Genomic DNA, 22,036 nt, shown 5'->3' with positions numbered 1-22,036 from the left:
CTTTCTGACTCCTACTCTGGGGCTCTCACCACATGCTTGGTGGACTTACACTTCTCAAATCATAATTTCCTAAAGGTAAATATCAGATTACATGTTGTGATATTGTAATATATAATAAGAAATATAAATGTCAGTGTGTGTTCCCATTGCTTTGTCAGAGCTCCTAAAAATTTTGTAATTTCCTAAGTGAGGGGAGTGATAAAGGTGAACAGAGCACCTCTTGTCATTCAGCTCAGGTGTGATATAGCAATTACACCTGAGTTGGTATAAGGAGGCGAAAAGTGCCTGAGGATGGGGGCTGGTGGCCAGGAGAACCAACCTTGTGATTAGAGGGTGGGGAGGACAGAGGGACTGAAGGTTGAGTTGATCAGTAATAAATCATGCCTACTCTGTTGTTGGGAGTTAGCTACGCTCGCTGCAAAGGTTCGGGTCCCTCAGACATGGGTCGTCACAAAGGATGAAAAAATAGTAGGAAACAGAAATAAAAATAATACACAGAGCCAAAAATATAGTTTATAAAGTAAAGATTTTGAAGATAGACAAAGCAGGGTGCCTGGAAGGTTACATCCCTTCCAGAGGAAATACAACCCAAACTGAAGTTTTACAGAGATTACTTATAGGTTAGATACAGGTTCTTGGTTGCCAAGGGCAATGGGATTTACATAATGATAGGTAGTTTGGTTTAGGGTCAAAGTCTTCTAAAAGGCTACTACAGATCCTTATACTAACTCTGTCTAGGGGAACAATGAGTTATAAAATCTTCTTAGGGCAAACGTCTAAGTTTTATGATAAGGCTATTACTTTAGAAAAAACAGAGACGTCGTGGCTCTGGTTATTATGTAGGAGAACAGAGATTTCAGAAAGCAAGCATGAGCTGTCTCGTAAGCTATTTACTTTAACCGCATGGTTCCGTTTGGGCCTGGCTCGGGCAGCAGCATTTCTATTTGATCAGCTCTCATCTACGGCGGCCTGTCTTTGTTGATCAGCTCCAGTATCCCGTGGCTCTAGGAAAGACCTGATTTGTCTTTCAAAACACGTGAGAGCCATAGGCCTGGATAGCAGTGTCGAATTGGAACACAGCTACTACTGACCATTGAGATGCCCTCCTGAGGCGAGGCAGCTATGGATATGCGAACTAACACGTTTACATTTTCCTTCAGGGCAAAGCCTTGTAAGAGTTCTGAAATCATATCTGTCTCTAAAAATATATGTGGCATTTCTATAAATCAATACTTCTTAGGCTCAACACTCTGTAACAAAGCCTACATAAAAACCCAAAGCGACAGGTGACAACTGAAAATAAGTGACTGAGGCAAAGGTCTCAATCAATGGAGGTTTATTAAGCCAAAGTTTGAGGATGCACCCAGGAAAATCACAAGCTGCAGACGCATTTGTAACTGTCTTGTTTCGAAGAGGGATTTGGGCAGGCAGTATTTAAGGGGAGAGTAATACAGAAAGTAAAGGGGGGTGGGGCAGTAAGGCAAATGGCAATGTCTTGTGAGGCCAAAGAAATCTACATTTTATATAAGACAGGGTGAATATTCAAAGAGAAAAAGGGAGTAAAGGAAGAATCAATTATGCCGATATCCCTGGGTAGGTGGAAGAGCCTCTGATCTTACCCAGCTCCTTCTGCGCCTGGGAAGATTAGCTTGAAATCAACATTATCAGTGTGGGACTGAATAAGCTTTAGTTTTAGGACCTAGAGTTAGACTGTAGACCTAAAGCTGTGATTGGCATGTCCTTGTCTCTGGGAGGCCAGCAAGGAATTTCCTTCTGAATGATCTGTGGAGGCAGTTCTCCTTGGGTGCCTGAGTCCTCTTCCCTTGCTGATGCGATCTGGCTGATGCATAGTGTTGGTGACAGCTATTATTTCACAGGGGGTCTTCTTGCATGACTTAGCCTCCAGGCTTAACTTTCCCTGTCCATAAGGAGTTGTGGGGGTTGTCCTCAAATATTCTTATTCCTTTAATGGAATTTGGAGAGTTCCCAGGTTGCTAAAGGCGTGGAGAGTGGTGTCCAGGAGAGGGCATGGGAGCTCCATCCTCCTGTCCCCGTTTCTTGTGATCTGTGCTTTTCCGTCTGGCTGGTCATATCTATACTTTGTAATAAACCAGTAACCTAGCAAATAAACTGTTTTCTTTGGTTCCGTGAGCCATTCCAGCAATGGATCAAACCCTAGAGGGAAATGTGGTAACCTTTGATTTGCAGCCAAGTGAGATAAAAGTGGGTGTAACTTTGGGACCTGCTACTTGCGATTGGTGTCTGAGGTGGGGGCAGTCTCGGGTGGGACTGGACCCTGAACCTGTGGGGTCTGGGCTAACTCTGGTTACTGACAGAATTGAATTGACTTGTAGGACAGCCAGTTGGTGTTAAGGAATTGGTCAGTGTGGAAGAAAATCCCCACATGTCATTGGCATCACCAATGACGAGGAATCCATAAGTTCAAAGAGAAGGCTGGCGGGGGCGCCCCGGGGTCTCTCTAAGTTGTCCTCAAAGTGTTGCTATGACTCTTTAGAGTGGGAGAGGCAGATTGGTGGAGATAAAGAGAAAAATCGAGAAGCTCAGGCGAAACCTGATAAGGGGCAGGGTTGTTCTATGTTACCTGTGTGCCTAAGGCTGGTTAAATTTTAATTTAGGTTTTTCATAACAAAGGGCAAGATTCAGAGCAAGGGTGAGGTCTATGAAGAGCACTGCATAGCTCTGGGTGTGCAGACACTACTGTTTTCACTTTAACTCCTTCCAGAATGGCCTGCCTTCCCGGTCGTCCTGCATTTCAGAGAGTCTCTGTGGGAATTTTCTTCTTAGCACTTTGGAGAGTGGTATTGGGTGACAAGGTGCTAATGGTCCCCCTGGACGGAAGCCACTGGCTTAGCGTAAAGGATGTAGCCGAGAGACTCAGTGCCAGGGGCCATGAGATTGTGGTGCTGGCACCAGAAGTCAATTTGCTTTTGAAAGAATCGAAATACTACTCGAGAAGAATCTTTCCAGTGCCGTATGACGAAGAGGAGCTGACAAACCGTTTCCGTTCCTTCGGAAACAGTATGTTTGCTGAGAGATCATACCTGATGACTCCTCTGGTGGAGTACAGGAATGTCATGTTTGTCATTGACATGTGGTTCATCAACTGCCGGAGCCTCCTGAAGGACCATGCCACCCTGAACTTCCTCAAGGAGAGCAAGTTCGATGTTCTTTTCACGGACCCGGCCTTACCCTGTGGCGTGATCCTGGCTGAGTACCTGGGCCTTCCCTCTGTATACTTGTTCAGGGGCTTCCCATGTTCCCTGGAACACGTGTACAGTAGGAGCCCAAGCCCTGTGTCTTATATACCCAGGTGCTACACAAGCTTTTCAGACCAGATGACTTTTCCCCAACGGATGGTCAACTTCTTGGTTCATTTGTTGGAGCCCGCTCTATTTTATTGTCTGTATTCAAAGTACGAAGACCTTGCATCATATGTCCTCAAGAGAGATGTGCACTTGCCCACCTTGTATCAGAAGGGCTCTGTCTGGCTGTTAAGATACGACTTTGTGTTTGATTACCCCAGGCCAGTCATGCCCAACATGGTCTTCGTTGGAGGCATCAACTGCAAAAACAGGAAGGACTTGCCTCAGGTTGGTGGATTCATTTCTTTCGCATTTCCCTCTTTCTGCGTGTTCAGACATCATTCTTCTAGGTTCTGTCATCCCTTACTTGAGCCGACTGCCACCTGGAGGACTGCCTGAAGAAACAGTGGCAGGAAGACAATGCTGGGTCAGAGTAGCAGGGACATATTAGGAGACCTGAGGGTGAGGTGATACAGAGGACTTTGAATGAAGACAGGGTTCATGCTTGGCACCAGCGTGAGATACGCTCGGCTGGGCAATCTGAGGACAGTCACAGGATCAGTGCATGATACATCCTAGTCCAAATAGAGGCGCAGGTTTGACCGTGGGGACAGGTTTAGGTCATAACCCGTTCTCCCAATTGTATCCCATGCTTTGTACCTGGGCCCAAAGACAGGGGTCAGCAACCTAGAGCCAGGGAGCCAAATCTGCCCAAATCTTCATCCTTCCCTCCCGACAACTTTTCCTAGCCCCTCGTAACCACCAATCAATTCTCTACGTGCATAAGATACAGTTCCTTGGCTCCCACATAGGACTGAGCTTTGTGTGGTCTTTTTCTTTCTGTGCCTTGCTTATTCCACTTAACATAATGCCTTCCAGCACCATCCATGCTGCTAGGAACGACAGACTTTCTTTCTTTTTTGTGGCTGAATAATATTGCATTGTGCATATGTTTCATCTGTGAGTGGGGAAGAAACCCTGAAAGTGTTTTTTCTATTCTCTCACTGAACAACCATCAACACAGAATACTTCTGTGACTAAATATGTGGATTTTTCCCCCACACACCAAGGAAGCAATTCTGCAGCTGATACCAACTGGGTGTCCTCTGATTTAGTTCTGACACTATTTACCTGGAGATTGTGCCAGATCCCACAGGTTGAGGGCTCAGGGCCCAAGACTGAGCTCCCAATCCCTCCAGTTAGAATTCTGGGCCTCCAGAAATTCTGACTGACAGGCTTCAAGTTGAGGTTCCCGTGACTCCCTCTTTGAGTTTGGTTAATTTGCCAGAGTGCTCACAGAACTCAGGGACACTTATGTTTAGCAGTTTACTATGAAGGACTTTTATTCGTTCATCTGCTGACAGGCACTTAGTTTGATTCTATGTCTTGGGTATTGCGAATGGTGCTGCGGTAAACGTGGGAGTGCAGCTATCTCTTCAATACACTGATTTCCTTTCTTTTGGACATATACCCAATAGTGAGATTGCCAGATCATATGGTAGCTCTATTTTTAGTTTTTTGAGGAAACTTTATATTGTTTTCCATAATGGCTGTATTAATTTACATTCCCACACGGTATGTGAACATTCCTCTTTCTCCACAATCTTGCTTGTCTTTTTGATGAAAGCCTTTTTAGGTAGGGTGAACTGGTATCTCATTGTGATTTTAATTTGCATTTCCCTGATGATTAGTGATGCTGAACATTTTTCATATACTTCTTGTCCATTTGTATATCTTCTTTTGAGAAATGCCTATTGATGTCCATCTTAGTCTGGTTTGTGTTGCTATAAAGTAATACCTGCCACTGGGTAGTTTATAAAGAAAAGAGGTTTATTTGGCTGATAGTGATGCAGGGGGTGTCCTAGGAAACGGAAGAAAAACCCCGGAACTCACCAAGGGAGTTCTTGGCTTTGTGCTGGAAACAATATGAGAGGGAGCCAAGTAGCACAGGAAGTTTATTGAGAGAACAACAGATCCTACTCCACAAAGTAGGGATCCCTTCCTGAGCAGGAGTGAGACACCTTATGGGGCAATAGTAGCGTTTTATGTATTTATTTATTTATTTATTTATTTATTTAGTCAGAGTCTCGCTCTGTTGTCAGGCTGTAGTGCCATGGTGTCAGCCTAGCTCATAACAACCTCAAACTACTGGGCTCCAGTGACCCTTCTGTCTCAGCCTCCTGAGGAGCTGGGACTACAGGCGTGCACCACCATGCCTTGCTAATTTTTCTCTGTTTTAAGTAGAGATGGGGTCTCGCTCTTGCTGAGGCTGGTCTCAAGCTCCTGACCTCAAGCAATCCTCCTGCCTCGGCCTAACTGAGTGCAGATTTTACCTGGCCTAATGATAATGTTTTTAAATGTTCATAAACTCCATATGTGACCAGCCTTGTCTTGAGGTCAGGCCATAAAGGTTAACCATAAACTGCTGTCCCAGAAAGGTAAACAGAGTTTGTGATGCATCCAGTTTAGGAATTCATCCACCGTTGGCAGTTCAGGCCTGTGATGTGCTGGTGACTTTCTTGTTTCAGGTTGTTAGAGTCTTATCAGTCAAAATGGCTGCACTCAGGCTCTCTTAACATTCTTTTTCTTCCTCATCCCTATATTGGTGATCCTACAGGGTATACAGATGCATGGTGCCGGCATCTGCTCCTGGTGAGGGCTTCAGGGAGCTTCCAGTCAAGGCAGAAGGTGCAGGGGGAGCAGGCATGTCACCTGGTGAGAGAAGGACCAATACAGAGAGGAGGTGGTGCCAGGCTCTTTTAAATAACCAGCTCTTGTGAACTAATAGAGTAAGACCTCACTCATTACCTCAGGGAGGGCACCAAGTCATTCATGAAGGATCCGTCCCCATGACTCAAGCACCTCTCACATCCAACTTTGGGGATCAAATTTCAACATGAGATTTGAAGGGGACAAACATCCAAACTATGTCCAGGTCTTTGGCCCATTGTTAGATTATTTGATTTTTTTGCTATTGAGTTGTTTGAGTTCCTTATATATTCTGGTTATTAATCCCTTGTTGGATGTGTAGTTTGCAAATATTTTCTCCCATTCTGTAGGTTGTCTCTTCACTTTGTTGACTGTTTCCTTTGTTGTGCAGAAGCTTTTTAGTTTGTTGCATTCCTGTTTGTCTATTTTTGCTTTTGTTCCCTGTGCGTTTGAAGTTTTATCCAAAAAGTCTTTTTCCAGACCAATGTCCTCAAGCATTTCCTCAATGTTTTCTTCTAGTAGTTTCATAGCTTCAGGTCTCAGATTTTAAACCTTGAAACCACTGAGATTTAATTTTTGTATTTGGTGAGAGATAGAGTTATAGCTTAATTTTCTGCATGTAGTTATCCAGTTTTCTCAGCAGCGTTTGTTGAAGAGACTTTCCATTCCCCAATATATGTTTGTGACACCTTTGTTAAAAATGAGTTCAATGTAAAGATGTGAATTTCTTTCAGGGTTTCCTATTTTGCTCCATTGTTCTGTGTGTCTGTTTTTATCCCAGTACTCTGCTGTTTTGGAAACTATGGATTTGTAGTATAGTTTGAAGGCAGGTAGTATGATGTCTCTAGCTTTATTCTTTTTGCTCAGGATTGCTTTGGTTATTTTGGGTCTTTTCTGGTTTCATTGAAATTTTAGGATTTTATTTCTATTTCTGTGAAGAATGCCACTGGTATTTTGATAAGGATTGCATTGGACTTGTACATCTCTTTGGGTAGCATTGATATTTTAATAACATTAATTCTTTTTTTTTTTTTTTGAGACAGCGTCTCACTTTGTTGCCCAGGCTAGAGTGAGTGCTTTGGGGTCAGCCTAGCTCACAGCAACCTCAAACTCCTGGGCTTAAGTGATCCTACTGCCTCAGCCTCCCGAGTAGCTGGGACTACAGGCATGCACCACCATGCCCGGCTAATTTTTTTTTTTTATATATATATTGTTAGTTGTCCAGATAATTTATTTCTATTTTTAGTAGAGACGGGGTCTCGCTCAGGCTGGTCTCGAACTCCTGACCTCAAGCGATCCACCCGCCTCGGCCTCCCAGAAGGCTAGGATTACAGGCGTGAGCCACCGCACCCGGCCTTAATAACATTAATTCTTCCAATGCATGAGCAAGAGCTATTTTTCCAATTTTTTTTGCATTCATTTCAACTTCTTTTTTTAGTGTTTTATAGTTTTCCATGTAGAGATCTTTCACGTCTCTGATTAAATTTATTCTTAGATACTTTATATTTTTTGTAGGTTTTGTAAATGGTATTGTTTTCTTGATTTTGTGTTTTTAGTTTGTTAGCTGTTGACATATATAAATGCTACTGATTTTTGCATATTGATTTCATATTCTGCAACTTTCCTGAATTCATTTGTCAGTTATAACAGTTTGTTCGATGGAGTCTTTAGGTTTTTCTAAATATAAGATCATGTTGTCTGCAGACAAGGCTAATTTGACTTATTCCTTTCCAATCTGGATGCTCTTTATCTCCTTCTGTGGCCTAATTACTCTGGCTAAGACTTCCAGTACTATATTGAATAAAAGTGATAAAAGAAGGCATCCTTGTCTTTTCCAGATCTTAGAGGAATGGCTTTCAATTTTACCCAATTCAGTATGATGTTAGTTGTGGATTTGTCATATATGGCCTCTATTGAGGTATCTTCCTTCCACAGCCAATTTATTGATAGTTTTATCATAAAAGCATGTTGAACTTTGTTGAATTCCTTTTTCAGTATCTGTGAGATGATCATAAGATTTTTTCCCTTGATACTGTTAGTGTGATGTCTCAAGTTTATTGATTCATGTGTGTTAAATCACCGTTGCATCCCTTTGCTTAATCCCATTTGATTGTGGTGAATCATCTTTTCAATGTGCTTTTAGGTTTGGTTTGCTAGTATTTTGTTGAGGAGTTTTTCATCTATGTTCCTCAATCATATTGGCCTACAGTTTTCTTTTTTTGGTTGTGTCCTTGCCTGGTTTTGGTATCAGGGTAATGCTGGCCTCATAGGATGATTTTTGAAGAATTAGTTTTTTTTTTTTTTAAATGTTTGGTAGAATTCAGCAGTGACTGATCAGGTCCTAGGCTTTTGCTTCCTGGGAAACATTTTATTACTGCTTTGATCTCATTATTTGTTATTGGTCTGTTTAGGTTTTCTATTTCTTCATGGCTCTATCTTGATAGGTTGTAAGTATCCAGGAATTTATCCATTTCTTCTAGGTTTTCCAATTTGTTGGAGGTCTAGTTGTTCATAATGGTCTCTAATGATCCTTTGTATTTCTGTGGCATCAGTTGTTATGTTTCCTCCTTCATTTCTGATTTTATTTATTTGGATCTTTTTTCTTTGTTGGTTACTCTAGCTAAAGGTTTGACAATTTTGTTTATCTTTCTAAAAAAACAAAATTTTTATTCATTGATCTTTTTATTATTTATTTTGTCTCAATTAATTTGTTTCTGCTCTGATCTTTATTATTTCTTTCCTTGTGCTAATTTTGGGTTTGATTTGTTCTTGCTTTTCTAGATCCTGGAGGTACATCGTTAGGTCGTTTATTTGAAATTTTTCTACTGTTTTGTGTAGGCATTTATTATTATAAACTTCTTTTTTCCTACAGATTCAGAACATCTAGGGCTGCCTCACAGCCCAGGCTTCTACCTCCATTGTCAGGCAGAACCTCCAGCAGGGCAGTCAAGGGGCTTCTCCGAGGGCCAACATAGGCAGAAATGACCAGGGCAGCCCTCTGAGGTGGCTAATCTATCCCATAGATTTTGTTATGTTGTGTTTCCATTTTTATTTGTTTCAACAAAATTTTAAATTTCCATTTTAATTTTAGGAAAATTTAACTATGAAGTTAATAAACAAAAGTTATTTATTACTTTAATAATTTATTATTTATTTAAAGCTATTCTTATTACAAAGAAACCTTTGACATAAGAAGAAAAAAATATCGTTTTTGCTATCTTGTTAGTGACCATACTGTTTTTGCAAAAAGATTTGTATTTCGTGATATTGAAAAACCAGACTGTAGCGAATGTTCTTTTTGAGCACCGTGAACCTGTATCTGGTGTTTGACCTCATTCTTATCTCAGTTATATTCCCAACATGTCCCCATAGAGAACATTCTGTGTTATGATATGTAATTATCAACTTATAATTATTAGGAATTAAATTAAAGAGATCAGAATCAAGTTTCTTTCACAAGTAATCAAGCCATTTCCACACCACGAAAGAAATGTGCACTCTGCAGAGATGGAAATGAGTGGAACCAGACAGAGGTGGTGGCGCAACATCCTGGAGGTGCTGAATGCCATGGAGTTGGTCACCTTAAACGGTTAATTTATGATATGTGACTTCGCCTCCATAAATTGCTGAAAAAAGAAGAGACATCACAGCTCATTAAAAAACAAAGCCTTGATTTGTAGCTTAAAAAAACAGTCCTCATTAGGGAAATAACACAATCAGGCAATATATAAAGTAAATATAAAACAAGGCCAATAAAACTTTGAAAACACATTTAACTTCAGAAATACTCCAGGGAATTCAGATTAATAAGCAATGAAATCCAATATCCCCTTTCCAGCTGGTAAGCCTGTTATGTAGATAACCACTGGCCCAACTGTAAAACAAATAATCCTATATTTCTTGAAAAAACATGTGCAGATCCTTTCGGAAACCGTAACTTGATGAATATTCCTTGCATAATGCTCTTTGGCCCACTCCAGATGTCCGGATGGGGACTGTGGCCTGCCAGCCCCCAACCAGCCATCAAGGTCCCCCTGATCCTGTCTTGCCTGGGGTCACTGGCCTTATTTTATGCATCTCTCAGCTCTCCTCTCTCCAGCTCCCAGGCTATTTTTCCTGCCCACTCCATTCCTTTATTCTAGCTCCTTTCTCACTCTTGTCTTTCTTTTGTGTCACTTCCCCGGCATGAACCCTGCCCCAGAGAGGTGAAAGGCGAAAGGGCATCCCACTGCCTGACTGACACTGGGAAGGTTTCGGTGATTATTTACCAAGATAGGAGCTTATACCCAGAGTCACGGTTTCAACACTAGGGTGCTTTACGAGGTGGTTCAACACACTCACATTACCTTGTGAAAGAACCTGCCATTCTAAATAGGTGATGGGGAAAAATATCCCACCACACAGAGTGGGTTAAATACAACACTGCGTGATGAAATATGAGAATGCGTGCAGATGCCTGGCGTGTGGCCGTGAGTCAGCAACAGCCGTGATTGGGTGGGTGATATGCATTTTCTAGCACAGTCATTTCCAATTTGCACAATGTTAGTAACAGTAGCCATACATTCAGGCTCTCCTCAAAACGACATGACCAGATGTCAGCATTGTCTTCCTGATGCAAGCCTCCTGCGAATTATTTCATCTCCAGATGGGTGGACTGTCCCCTTACAGGGAGTTTACACATTAAATTTAATGGGGGCTAAGAGATATTGGACACTTACCCCGGTGACAGGTGCTACCCTTACCCAGACGCCAGCAGTACCTGTGGGCCTACTTTCCAGATGGTGAAACTGAGGCACAGAGAGGTTGAATGACTCACCCAAGGTCAAGGCTCTAGGAAGGAGGAAACCAGGATTCAAACCCAGACATTCTTTTTTAAAAATTGAGGCATAATTCACATACTATAAAATTTACGTTTTAAAATGTACAGTTCCGTGGTTTTTAGTATATTCACAGAAATGAGCAACCATCACCACTACCTAATTCCAGATCATTTTCCTCACCCCAGACAGAAGCCCCATGCCCAGTGGCAGTCATTCCGCATTTGTCCCCATTCTCCTAGCCCTGGGCACAAATTTACTTTCTGTCTCTATGGATTTTCTTGCTCTGGCCATTTCATAGAAACGGAATCTCACAATACATGGTCCTTTATGACTGCCTTCTGTCACTTAGTGTCACAGTTCCTTTGTAGCATGAGTCAGTATTTCATACCTTTTCATGCCTGATTTGTATTCCATTGTCCAGATTCACCACATTCGTTTATCCAGTCATTAGGTGATGGACACTTGGGTTGTTTCCATGTTTCAGCCATGAACAAATCACGCTGCTATGAACCTTTGTGCACAGTGAACCCCGACATTTTGATTTTAGAGCCCGTGTGCCTAACGACCTCTACACTTGACTGCTTCCCCGTGTAGACAGGAAACTTCTTGGGAAACGTCCCGCCTGTGTCCGTTTGGTAATGTCACACTCAGTGAACTGTGCCCAGGGTGGGTTCCACTTATATCACATGATCTCTCACCCGTATGTAGCAGACGTGTGTTGGTTGGTGGTTTTGGCTACAGAGTAACATGCAGCTGGCTGTTTCCTGTTATTTGATATTAAGGATCCTTCATTCAACAAATATCCTTGGAGAACCTCTGTGTGCCTGGCCGAGTGCTGGGAACACGGCCCTGATGGAATGAACGTGGCTTTGCCTGTGGAATAGAGAGGAAGAGGATCAGTTATAAACTGTGAAAATACTTAGAAAGAAGAGTCAAGGGTGCAAAGAGACGTGATGGTTGGGGCCTGGCAGGATGGGGAGGAGCAAGGCTGGGAGAAGTTGGGGAACCGTGTGCCAAGCAGAGAAGGTGGCAGGTGTGGCACAAAGCCCAATGCCATGAGTCCTTTAATGTTTGGAACTGCGGCGCATTACCGCCCGACACCCCTGTGTCTCTACTGCATAAACATGGGCACGTGAAGTCCTAGTTTATGTCTTTTCTGAGTAGTCCCTTTGTCATGGCTTATTTAAAGGCCTGGGCCCTCCCCACTGCTTCTGCGCTCCTGGGACCACCACCCACACTGGTACAAGCCCCCCTGGGAAGTCGTAGGCCACTTGAAATGTCCAGCTGGGCAAGTCACGCTTCCTTGACCTGCCCTGTCCCTTGTGTGGGTGATTTGGGATCCGGGCCCAGAGCACCATGACTCCTACAGCCCCCACCCCACAGCCTGTGCAGTGCATTAAATTGCCCCAGTTTCCCACCTCACACAGACTGTCATATAACTACTGAGCTGCACTGTTGTGGATTCAAGGCACGTAGTTAGGTTTCTATAACAATTTAATGGAATATTTATACATTTTATTGTTGTGGATTCAGCACATTTGTTTTTCTAAGTCTTGAGGATTTTGTAGGTCCTTTGGAATCTTGTAGGCAGGTCCTGGCTCCATTGCTCATGGGTTGTGGGTATTGCCAGGGTCTGGGAGAGGGAGCACCCGAGAGGTTAACCCTCCATAGGGTCAGCCTTTCCCAACGCCACCTGCCCTACCATGAAGTCACCCCCATGCCCACCTTTATGTCTCCCCCTACTCACAGTGCCCAGCGTCCGCGATTTACTTTTGGGAAACCTGCTCCTTGTGCAATGAGACTGGTTTCATCCTAGGAGCTACCTCGTCCCCACTGCAGTGTGTCCCACGCCTGAGTCATTCTGTCTACAGTAACCCCTGAGACACAGCTGGCCTTTCCGTGGGCACTCAGGTAAATGGTGATGCCCGAGGACACCTTGAGTCCCACAGCACCACCCAGGCCTGGGCCGCCTGGCAGCTCTTCTTTAGGAATCATTCATTGTCACTAGCAGACATGCCAGATTCCTCCTCCTGGTGTCCAGGAGAACAGACACACACACACACACACACACACACACACACACACACACACACACACACACTTATTCTTAGAAATAGTGGAGTCAAACCTCATAAGGAAAAAGAGAAATGTTTTCTAACAGCTTCTTAACTTGCAAGGATCATTCTGGTGATGGCTTGCACAGAGGCTTTAGTCCTTTCCTTCATCTCCTGCCTCAACCTATGTCCCTCTGGGCCTGCAGGGAATAAGAACAGCACCCACGAATGAGCCATATGATTTTCAGAGCAAGGTTCCGCTTAGAAGGGCCCAGAGCACGGTCCTCAGCAGAGTGGAGGTCCAGCACCTCTTTGTCCTCCTACTTCTGCTTGCTCGCGTCAGCCATTCTCTCCCCAGATGCCTGGTTTTGGAAGGAACTCTGCCCCGTGTCCACCTGCCCCAGAAAGGTGGGCCTGCACTGTGCTGCCTTTGTAACTCCTGGTGTCTTACTGCTACCTAGATAGACCCGAAGCACGATGCTGCCACCTTCCTGACTCTGATCATTGTAATGAGGAAGCCCAGCTGGCAGCCTCCTTGGGAAGGAGTCCCAGGAGGCTGCTCCCAGCTTGGATTGAGCCAAGTCTTTGCGTGCCTTGAACAATGAGTTTGCATCCTGGCTGTGTTCCTGGGGCCAGCCCTGCTTGGGGTTGGGGTGGCCCCTTCAATCCTGTTCCTCAGGCTGCTTGTCCTTTCCCAGGCCCCAGCATGCCTCCCGTGCCAAAGGCGAGGCTTAGGACAGGGCCTGGCGTGCCAGTCCAGGTGTGCGTGACTAGCTCTGAGCGAGTCTGCTCTAGTAATTCAAGGAGCCACTTCTAAGAAGGATGGATAGTTTCCACTTCCGTCCTCCTCTGGGACCTCCCTCAGTAGGCAGGACCCACATGACCCTCCCTCTCTGGGTGTCAGTTGAGAAACCTGAAGCTTAAGTGATGGGCCACTCCCCTGGCTGATGGGTGGCCACTTTCTGAAGCAGCAGCCAGGCTCTCCGACTCCTACTCTGGGGCTGTCAGCACGTGCTGGCTGGACTCAAATCATAATTTCCTAAAGCCAAATATCAGATTACATGTTGTGATATTGTAATATATAATAAGAAATATAAATGTCAGTGTGTGTTCCCATTGCTTGGCCAGAGCTCCTGAAACCTGTGTAATTTCCTAAGTGAGGGGAGTGATAAAGGTGAACAGAGCACCTCTTGTCATTCAGCTCAGGTGTGATTCAGCGATTACACCTGAGCTGGTGGAAGGAGGCGAAAAGTGCCTGAGGATGGGGGCTGGTGGCCAGGAGAACCAACCTTGTGATTAGAGGGTGGGGAGGACAGAGGGACTGAAGGTTGAGTTGGTCACTAACAAATCATGCCTACTGTGTAACAAAGCCTACAGAAAAACCCAAAGCGACACGTGACAACCCACAATAAGTGACTGAGGCAAAGGTCTCAATCAATGGAGGTTTATTAAGCCAAAGTTTGAGGATGCACCCAGGAAAATCACAAGCTGCGGACGCATTTGTGACTGTTTTGTTTCGAAGAGGGATTTGGGCAGGCCTTATTTAAGGGGAGAGGAATACAGAAGAAAAGGGGGGTGGAGCAGTGAGGCAAATGGCCAGTGAGGCAAATGGCTATGCCTCGTGAGGCCAAGGAAATCTATATTTTATATAAGACAGGGTGAATATTCAAAGAGAAAAAGGGAGTAAAGGAAGAATCAATTATGCAGATATCCCTGGGTATGTGCAAGAGCCTCTGATCTTACCTAGTCTCTGTTCTGTGCCTGGGAAGATTAGCTTGAAATCAACATTATCAGTGTGGGATTGAATAAGCTTTAGTTTTAGGACCTAGAGTTAGACTGTAGACCTAAAGCTGTGATTGGCATGTCCTTAGTTCTGGGTGGCCAGCGAGGAATTTCCTTCTGATGATCTGTGGAGGCAGTTCTCCTTGGGTGCCTGAGTCCTCTTCCCTTGCTGATGCGACCTGGCTGATGCACAGTGTTGGTGACAGCTATTATTTCACAGGGGGTCTTCTTGCATGAGTCAGGCTGCAGGCTTGACCTTCCCTCTCCATAAGGAGTTGTGGGGTTGGTCCTGAGATGTTCATTTTTCTTTACATGGAATTTGGAGAGTTCCCAGGTTGTTAAAGGCATGGAGAGTGGTGTCCAGGAGAGGGCATGGGAGCTCCATCCTCCTGTCCCCATATCCTGTGATCTGTGCTTCTCTATCTGGCTGCTCATGTGAATCCTTTGCAATAGCCTTTGTAATAAACCGGTAACCTAGCAAATAAACTGTTTGGTTCCATGAGCCATTCCAGCAAAGGATCAAACCGTAGAGGGAGATGTCGGAACCTTTGATTTGCAGGCAAGTGAGACAAAAGTGGGTGTAACTTTGGGACCTGCTACTTGCGATTGATGTCTGAGGTGGGGGCAGTCTCGGGTGGGACTGGACCCTGAACCTGTGGGGTCTGGGCTAACTCTGGTTACTGACAGAATTGAATTGATTTGTAGGACAGTCAGTTGGTGTTAGGGAATTTGTCAATGTGGAAGAAGATCCCCACATTTTATGGGCATCACCGAAGACAAGGAATCCAGAAAGTTCAGAAGAGAGGGCTGGCCGGGTTGGGGGGCCCATGGGTCTCTCTAAGTTGTCCTCAAAGTGTTGCTATGACTCTTTAGAGTGGGAGAGGCAGATTGGTGGAGATAAAGAGAAAAATTGAGAAGCTCAGGCAAAACCTGATAAGGGGCGGGGTTGTTCTATGTTACCTGTGTGCCTAAGGCTGGTTAAATTTTAATTTAGGTTTTTCATAACAAAGGGCAAGATTCAGAGCAAGGGTGAGGTCTATGAAGAGCACTGTGTGGCTCTGGGTGTGCAGACACTACTGTTTTCACTTTAACTCCTTCCAGAATGGCCTGTCTTCCCCGTCGTCCTGCATTTCAGAGAGTCTCTGTGGGAATTTTCTTCTTAGCACTTTGGAGAGTGGTTGTGGGTGACAAGGTACTGATGGTCCCCCTGGACGGAAGCCACTGGCTTAGCGTAAAGGATGTAGCCGAGAGACTCAGTGCCAGGGGCCATGAGATTGTGGTGCTGGCACCAGAAGTCAATTTGCTTTTGAAAGAATCGAAATACTACTCGAGGAGAATCTTTCCAGTGCCGTATGACGAAGAGGAGCTGACGAACCGTTTCCGTTCCTTCGGAAACAGTATGTTTGCTGAGAGATCATACCTGATGACTCCTCTGGTGGAGTACAGGAATAACATGTTTGTCATTAACATGTGGTTCATCAACTGCCGGAGCCTCCTGAAGGACCATGCCACCCTGAACTTCCTCAAGGAGAGCAAGTTCGATGTTCTTTTCACGGACCCGGCCTTACCCTGTGGCGTGATCCTGGCCGAATACCTGGGCCTTCCCTCTGTATACTTGTTCAGGGGCTTCCCATGTTCCCTGGAGCATGTGTACAGTAGGAGCCCAAGCCCTGTGTCCTATGTACCCAGGTGCTACACAAGCTTTTCAGACCAGATGACTTTTCCCCAACGGATGGTCAACTTCTTGGTTCATTTGTTGGAGCCCGCTCTATTTTATTGTCTGTATTCAAAGTACGAAGACCTCGCATCATATGTCCTCAAGAGAGATGTGCACTTGCCCACCTTGTATCAGAAGGGCTCTGTCTGGCTGTTAAGATACGACTTTGTGTTTGATTACCCCAGGCCAGTCATGCCCAACATGGTCTTCGTTGGAGGCATCAACTGCAAAAACAGGAAGGACTTGCCTCAGGTTGGTGGATTCATTTCTTTCGCATTTCCCTCTTTCTGCGTGTTCAGACATCATTCTTCTAGGTTCTGTCATCCCTTGCTCAAGCCGACTGCCACCTGGAGGACTGCCTGAAGAAACAGTGGCAGGAAGACAATGCTGGGTTCAGAGTAGCAGGGACATATTAGGAGACCTGAGGGTGAGGTGATACAGAGGACTTTGAATGAAGACAGGGTTCATGCTTGGCACCAGCGTGAGATACGCTCGGCTGGGCAATCTGAGGACAGTCACAGGATCAGTGCATGATACATCCTAGTCCAAATAGAGGCGCAGGTTTGACCGTGGGGACAGGTTTAGGTCATAACTCGTTCTCCCAATTGTATCCCATGCTTTGTACCTGGGCCCAAAGACAGGGGTCAGCAACCTAGAGCCAGGGAGCCAAATCTGCCCAAATCTTCATCCTTCCCTCCCGACAACTTTTCCTAGCCCCTCGTAACCACCAATCAATTCTCTACGTGCATAAGATACAGTTCCTTGGCTCCCACATAGGACTGAGCTTTGTGTGGTCTTTTTCTTTCTGTGCCTTGCTTATTCCACTTAACATAATGCCTTCCAGCACCATCCATGCTGCTAGGAATGACAGATTTTGTTTCTTTTTGTGGCTGAATAATATTGCATTGTGCATATGTTTCATCTGTGAGTGGGGAAGAAACCCTGAAAGTGTTTTTTCTATTCTCTCACTGAACAACAACCACCAACACAGAATACTTCTGTGACTAAATATGTGGATTTTTCCCCCACACACCAAGGAAGCAATTCTGCAGCTGATACCAACTGGGTGTCCTCTGATTTAGTTCTGACACTATTTACCTGGAGATTGTGCCAGATCCCACAGGTTGAGGGCTCAGGGCCCAAGACTGAGCTCCCAATCCCTCCAGTTAGAATTCTGGGCCTCCAGAAATTCTGACTGACAGGCTTCAAGTTGAGGTTCCCGTGACTCCCTCTTTGAGTTTGGTTAATTTGCCAGAGTGCTCACAGAACTCAGGGACACTTATGTTTAGCAGTTTACTATGAAGGACTTTTATTCGTTCATCTGCTGACAGGCACTTAGTTTGATTGTGTATCTTGGGTATTGCGAATGGTGCTGCGGTAAACATGGGAGTGCAGCTATCTCTTCAATACACTGATTTCCTTTCTTTTGGACGTATACCCAGCAGTGAGATTGCTGGATCATATGGTAGCTCTATTTTTAGTTTTTTGAGGAACCTTTATACTGTTTTCCATAATGGCTCTGCTAATTTACATTCCCACACGGTATGTGAACATTCCTCTTTCTCCACAACCTTGCTTGTCTTTTTGGTGAAAGCCATTGTAGGTAGGGTGAACCGGTGTCTCATTGTAATTTTAATTTTCATTTCCCTGATGATTAGTGATGTTGAACATTTTTATATACCTCTTGTCCATTTGTATATCTTCTTTTGAGAAATGCCTATTGATGTCCATCTTAGTCTGGTTTTTGTTGCTATAAAGTAACGCCTGACACTCGGTAGTTTATAAAGAAAAGAGGTTTATTTGGCTGATAGTGATGCAGGGGGTGTCCCAGTAAATGGAGGAAAAACCCCAGAACTCGCCAAGGGAGTTCTTGGCTCTGTGCTGGAACCAATTTGAGAGGGAGCCAACTAGCATTTGAAGTTTATTGAGAGAACAACAGATCCTACTCCACAAAGTAGGGATCCCTTCCCGTGCAGGAGTTAGACACCTTATGGGACAATGGTAGCATTTTATTTGTTTATTTAGTCAGAATCTCACTCTGTTGCCCGGCTAGAGTGCTGTGGTGTTAGCCTAGCTCCTAACAACCTCAAACTACTGGTCTCCAGTGACCCTTCTGTCTCAGCCTCCCGAGTAGCTGGGACTACAGGTTTGCAGCACCATGCCTGCCTAATTTTTCTCTGTTTTCAGTAGAGATGGGGTTTTGCTCTTGCTGAGGCTGGTCTCAAACTCCTGACCTCAAGCAATCCTCCTGCCTTGGCCTAACTGAGTGCAGATTACAGGCGTGAGCCACCATGCCCGGTCTAATGGTAAAGTTTTTTTTTTGAGACAGAGTCTTACTTTGTTGCCCGGGCTAGAGTGAGTGCCGTGGCGTCAGCCTAGCTCACAGCAACCTCAAACTCCTGGGCTCAAGCGATCCTCCTGCCTCAGCCTCCCGAGTAGCTGGGACTACAGGCATTCGCCACCATGCCTGGCTAATTTTTTGTATATATATTTTTAGCTGGCCAGATAATTTCTTTCTATTTTTAGTAGAGACGGAGTCTCGCTCAGGCTGGTCTCTAACTCCTGACCTCAAGCGATCCACCCGCCTCGGCCTCCCAGAGTGCTAGGATTACAGGCGTGAGCCACCATGCCCGGCCAAATGGTAAAGTTTTTAAATGTTCATAATCCCCATATGTGAACAGCCTTGTCTTGAGGTCAGGCCATAAAGGTTAACCATAAACTGCTGTCCCAGAAAGGTAAACACAGTTTGTAATGCATCCAGTTTAGGAATTCTTCCATCCTTGGCGGTTCTGGCCTGCAATGTGCTGGTGACTCCCTTATTTAGGGTGGTTAGAGTCTTATCAGTCAAAATGGCTGCACTCAGGCTCTCTTAACATTCTTTTTCTTCCTCATCCCTACATTGGTGATCCTACAGGGTATACAAGATGCATGGTGCCGGCATCTGCTCCTGGTGAGGGCTTCAGGGAGCTTCTAGTCAAGGCAGAAGGTGAAGGGGGAGCAGGCATGTCACCTGGTGAGAGAAGGACCAATACAGAGAGGAGGTGGTGCCAGGCTCTTTTAAATAACCAGCTCTTGTGAACTAATAGAGTGAGACCTCACTCATTACCTCAGGGAGGGCACCAAGTCATTCATGAGGGATCCGTCCCCATGACTCAAGCACCTCTCACATCCAACTTTGGGGATCAAATTTCAACATGAGATTTGAAGGGGACAAACATCCAAACTATGTCCAGGTCTTTGGCCCATTGTTAAATTAGATTATTTGATTTTTTTTGCTATTGAGTTGTTTGAGTTCTTTATATATTCTGGTTATTAATCCCTTGTTGGATATGTAGGTGGCAAATATTTTCTCCCATTCTGTAGGTTGTCTCTTCACTTTGTTGACTGTTTCCTTTGTTGTGTAGAAGCTTTTTAGCTTGTTGCATTCCTGTTTGTCTATTTTTGCTTTTGTTGCCTGTGCGTTCAAAGTTTTATCCAAAATGTCTTTTTCCAGACCAATGACCTAAAGCATTTCCCCATGTTTTCTTCTGGTAGTTTCATAGTTTCAGGTCTCAGATTTAAACGTTTAATCCATTTTTATTTAATTTTTGTATTTGGTGAGAGATAGGGGTGTAGCTTAATTTTCTGCACGTAGTTATCTAGTTTTCCCAGCACCGTTTGTTGAAGAGACTTTCCATTCCCCAATATATGTTTGTGGCACCGTTGTTAAAAATGAGTTGACTGTAAATGTGTGAATTTCTTTCAAGGTTTTCTGTTCTGCTCCAGGGTTCTGTGTGTCTGTTTTTATGCCAGCACCATGCTGTTTGGGTTACTATGGATTTTTAGTATAGTTTGAAGGTAGGTAGTATGATGTCTCTAGCTTTATTCTTTTTGCTCAGGATTGCTTTGGTTCTTTTGGGTCTTTTGTGGTTTCTTTCAAATTTTAGGATTTTATTTCTATTTCTGTGAAGAATGCCACTGGTATTTTGATAGGGATTGCATTGGACTTGTACATCTCTTTGGATAATATTGATATTTTAATAACATTAATTCTTCCAATCCATGAGCAAGAGCTATTTTTCCAATTTTTTGTTTGCATTCTCTTCAATTTCTTTCGTTAGTGTTTATAGTTTTCCATGTAGAGATCTTTCACGTCTCTGATTAAATTTATTCTTAGATACTTTATATTTTTTGTAGGTTTTGTAAATGGGATTATTTTCTTGATTTCCTTTTTAGTTTGTTAGCTGTTGACATATATAAATGCTACTGATTTTTGTATGTTGATTTCATATTCTGCAACTTTCCTGAATTCGTTTGTCAGTTATAACAGTTTGTTTGATGGAGTCTTTAGGTTTTTCTGAATATAAGATCATGTTGTCTGCAGACAAGGCTAATTTGACTTATTCCTTTCCAATCTGGATGCTCTTTATTTCCTTCTGTGGCCTAATTACTCTGGCTAAGACTTCCAGTACTATATTGAATAAAAGTGATGAAAGAAGGCATCTTTGTCCTTTCCAGATCTTACAGGAATGGCTCTCAATTTTACCCAATTCAGACATTAGTTGTGGATTTGTCATTATATGGCCTCTATTGAGGTATCTTCCTTCCACAGCCAATTTATTGATAGTTTTATCATAAAAGCATATTGAACTTTGTTCAATTCCTTTTTCAATATCTACAAAATGATCATAGGATTTTTTTCCTTGATACTGTTAGTGTGATGTATCAAAGTTTATTGATTTGTGTGTGTTGAATCAGCCTTGGATCCCTGTGATAAATTGCACTTGATTGTGGTGAATGATCATTTCAATGTGCTTTTATGTTTGGTTTGCTAGTATTTTGTTGAGGAGTTTTTCATCTATGTTCCTCAATCATATTGGCCTACAGTTTTCTTTCTTTCTTTTTTTTTTTTTGAGACAGAGTATCGCTTTGTTGCCCTGGCTAGAGTGAGTCCCGTGGCATCAGCCTAGCTCACAGCAACCTCAAACTCCTGGGCTTAAGCGATCCTCCTGCCTCAGCCTCCCGAGTAGCTGGGACTACAGGCATGCGCCACCATGCCCGGCTAATTTTTTCTATATATATTTTAGTTGGCCAGATAATTTCTTTCTATTTTTTTTTTTTTAATAGAGACGGGGGTCTCGCTCTTGCTCAGGCTGGTCTCGAACTCCTGACCTCGAGCGATCCACCCGCCTCGGCCTCCCAGAGTGCTAGGATCACAGGCGTGAGCCACCGCGCCCGGCCAGTTTTCTTTTTTGGTTGTGTCCTTGCCTGGTTTTGGGATCAGGGTAATGCTGGCCTCATAGGGTGATTTTGGAAGAATTAGTTTTTTTTTTTTTAAATGTTCAGTAGAATTGAGCAGTGACTCATCAGGTCCTAGGCTTTTGCTGGATGGGAAACATTTTATTACCGCTTTTGTTACGGCAAGTGTTACAGCGAGTGGTCCCGAGGACAAACCGAGCGGCGCACGGAGAATCGGAGAATCAAGGTTTATTCGCTGTCGGGCTCAGAGGGGTCTTGCCACCAAATTCTGAGCCCGGTCTACCTAATATTTGCCATTTTTATTAAGTTGGGGTGATCCAAGGGGAGGGGTCTCAGGTGACTAATGCCTGCCAGGTAATAAGTTTAGTGTCTGCACCAGGCAATAGGATTAGT

The 22,036-nt window shown here is 44.1% G+C and overlaps 2 protein-coding genes across 4 annotated transcripts in view; both read left to right on the top strand.

Annotated features, from left to right (window-relative positions):
• The window catches only part of LOC123643798 (UDP-glucuronosyltransferase 1-6), a 92,181-nt gene that overhangs the window by 21,845 nt on the left and 48,300 nt on the right, over positions 1 to 22,036 (top strand). The window contains exons 1-2 of one of the 3 annotated variants that reach the window (XM_045559546.1): positions 15,190 to 15,262; positions 15,790 to 16,657. The exons of 1 other annotated variant lie outside the window; for it this stretch is intronic. In XM_045559546.1, the coding sequence (XP_045415502.1) occupies positions 15,225 to 15,262; positions 15,790 to 16,657 (906 nt within the window). In that variant the 5' untranslated portion in view covers positions 15,190 to 15,224. Of the gene's footprint in view, positions 1 to 15,189; positions 15,263 to 15,789; positions 16,658 to 22,036 lie in introns of those variants that run through there. One more of the 3 variants, XM_045559547.1, reaches the window with a different exon arrangement.
• LOC123643760 (UDP-glucuronosyltransferase 1-6-like) lies at positions 2,692 to 5,979 on the top strand. The gene is made up of 2 exons (XM_045559500.1): positions 2,692 to 3,611; positions 5,941 to 5,979. The coding sequence occupies exons 1-2, from the start codon at positions 2,745 to 2,747 to the stop codon at positions 5,977 to 5,979; spliced, it is 906 nt and encodes a 301-aa protein (XP_045415456.1). The 5' UTR covers positions 2,692 to 2,744.

The sequence above is a fragment of the Lemur catta genome, chromosome 8 (genome assembly GCF_020740605.2).
Source record: "Lemur catta isolate mLemCat1 chromosome 8, mLemCat1.pri, whole genome shotgun sequence".
In the NCBI taxonomy this organism is placed as follows: Eukaryota; Metazoa; Chordata; class Mammalia; order Primates; family Lemuridae; genus Lemur; species Lemur catta.
The sequence above is the reverse complement of the archived record's forward strand: the minus strand, read 5'-3'. Positions and strand labels throughout refer to the sequence as shown.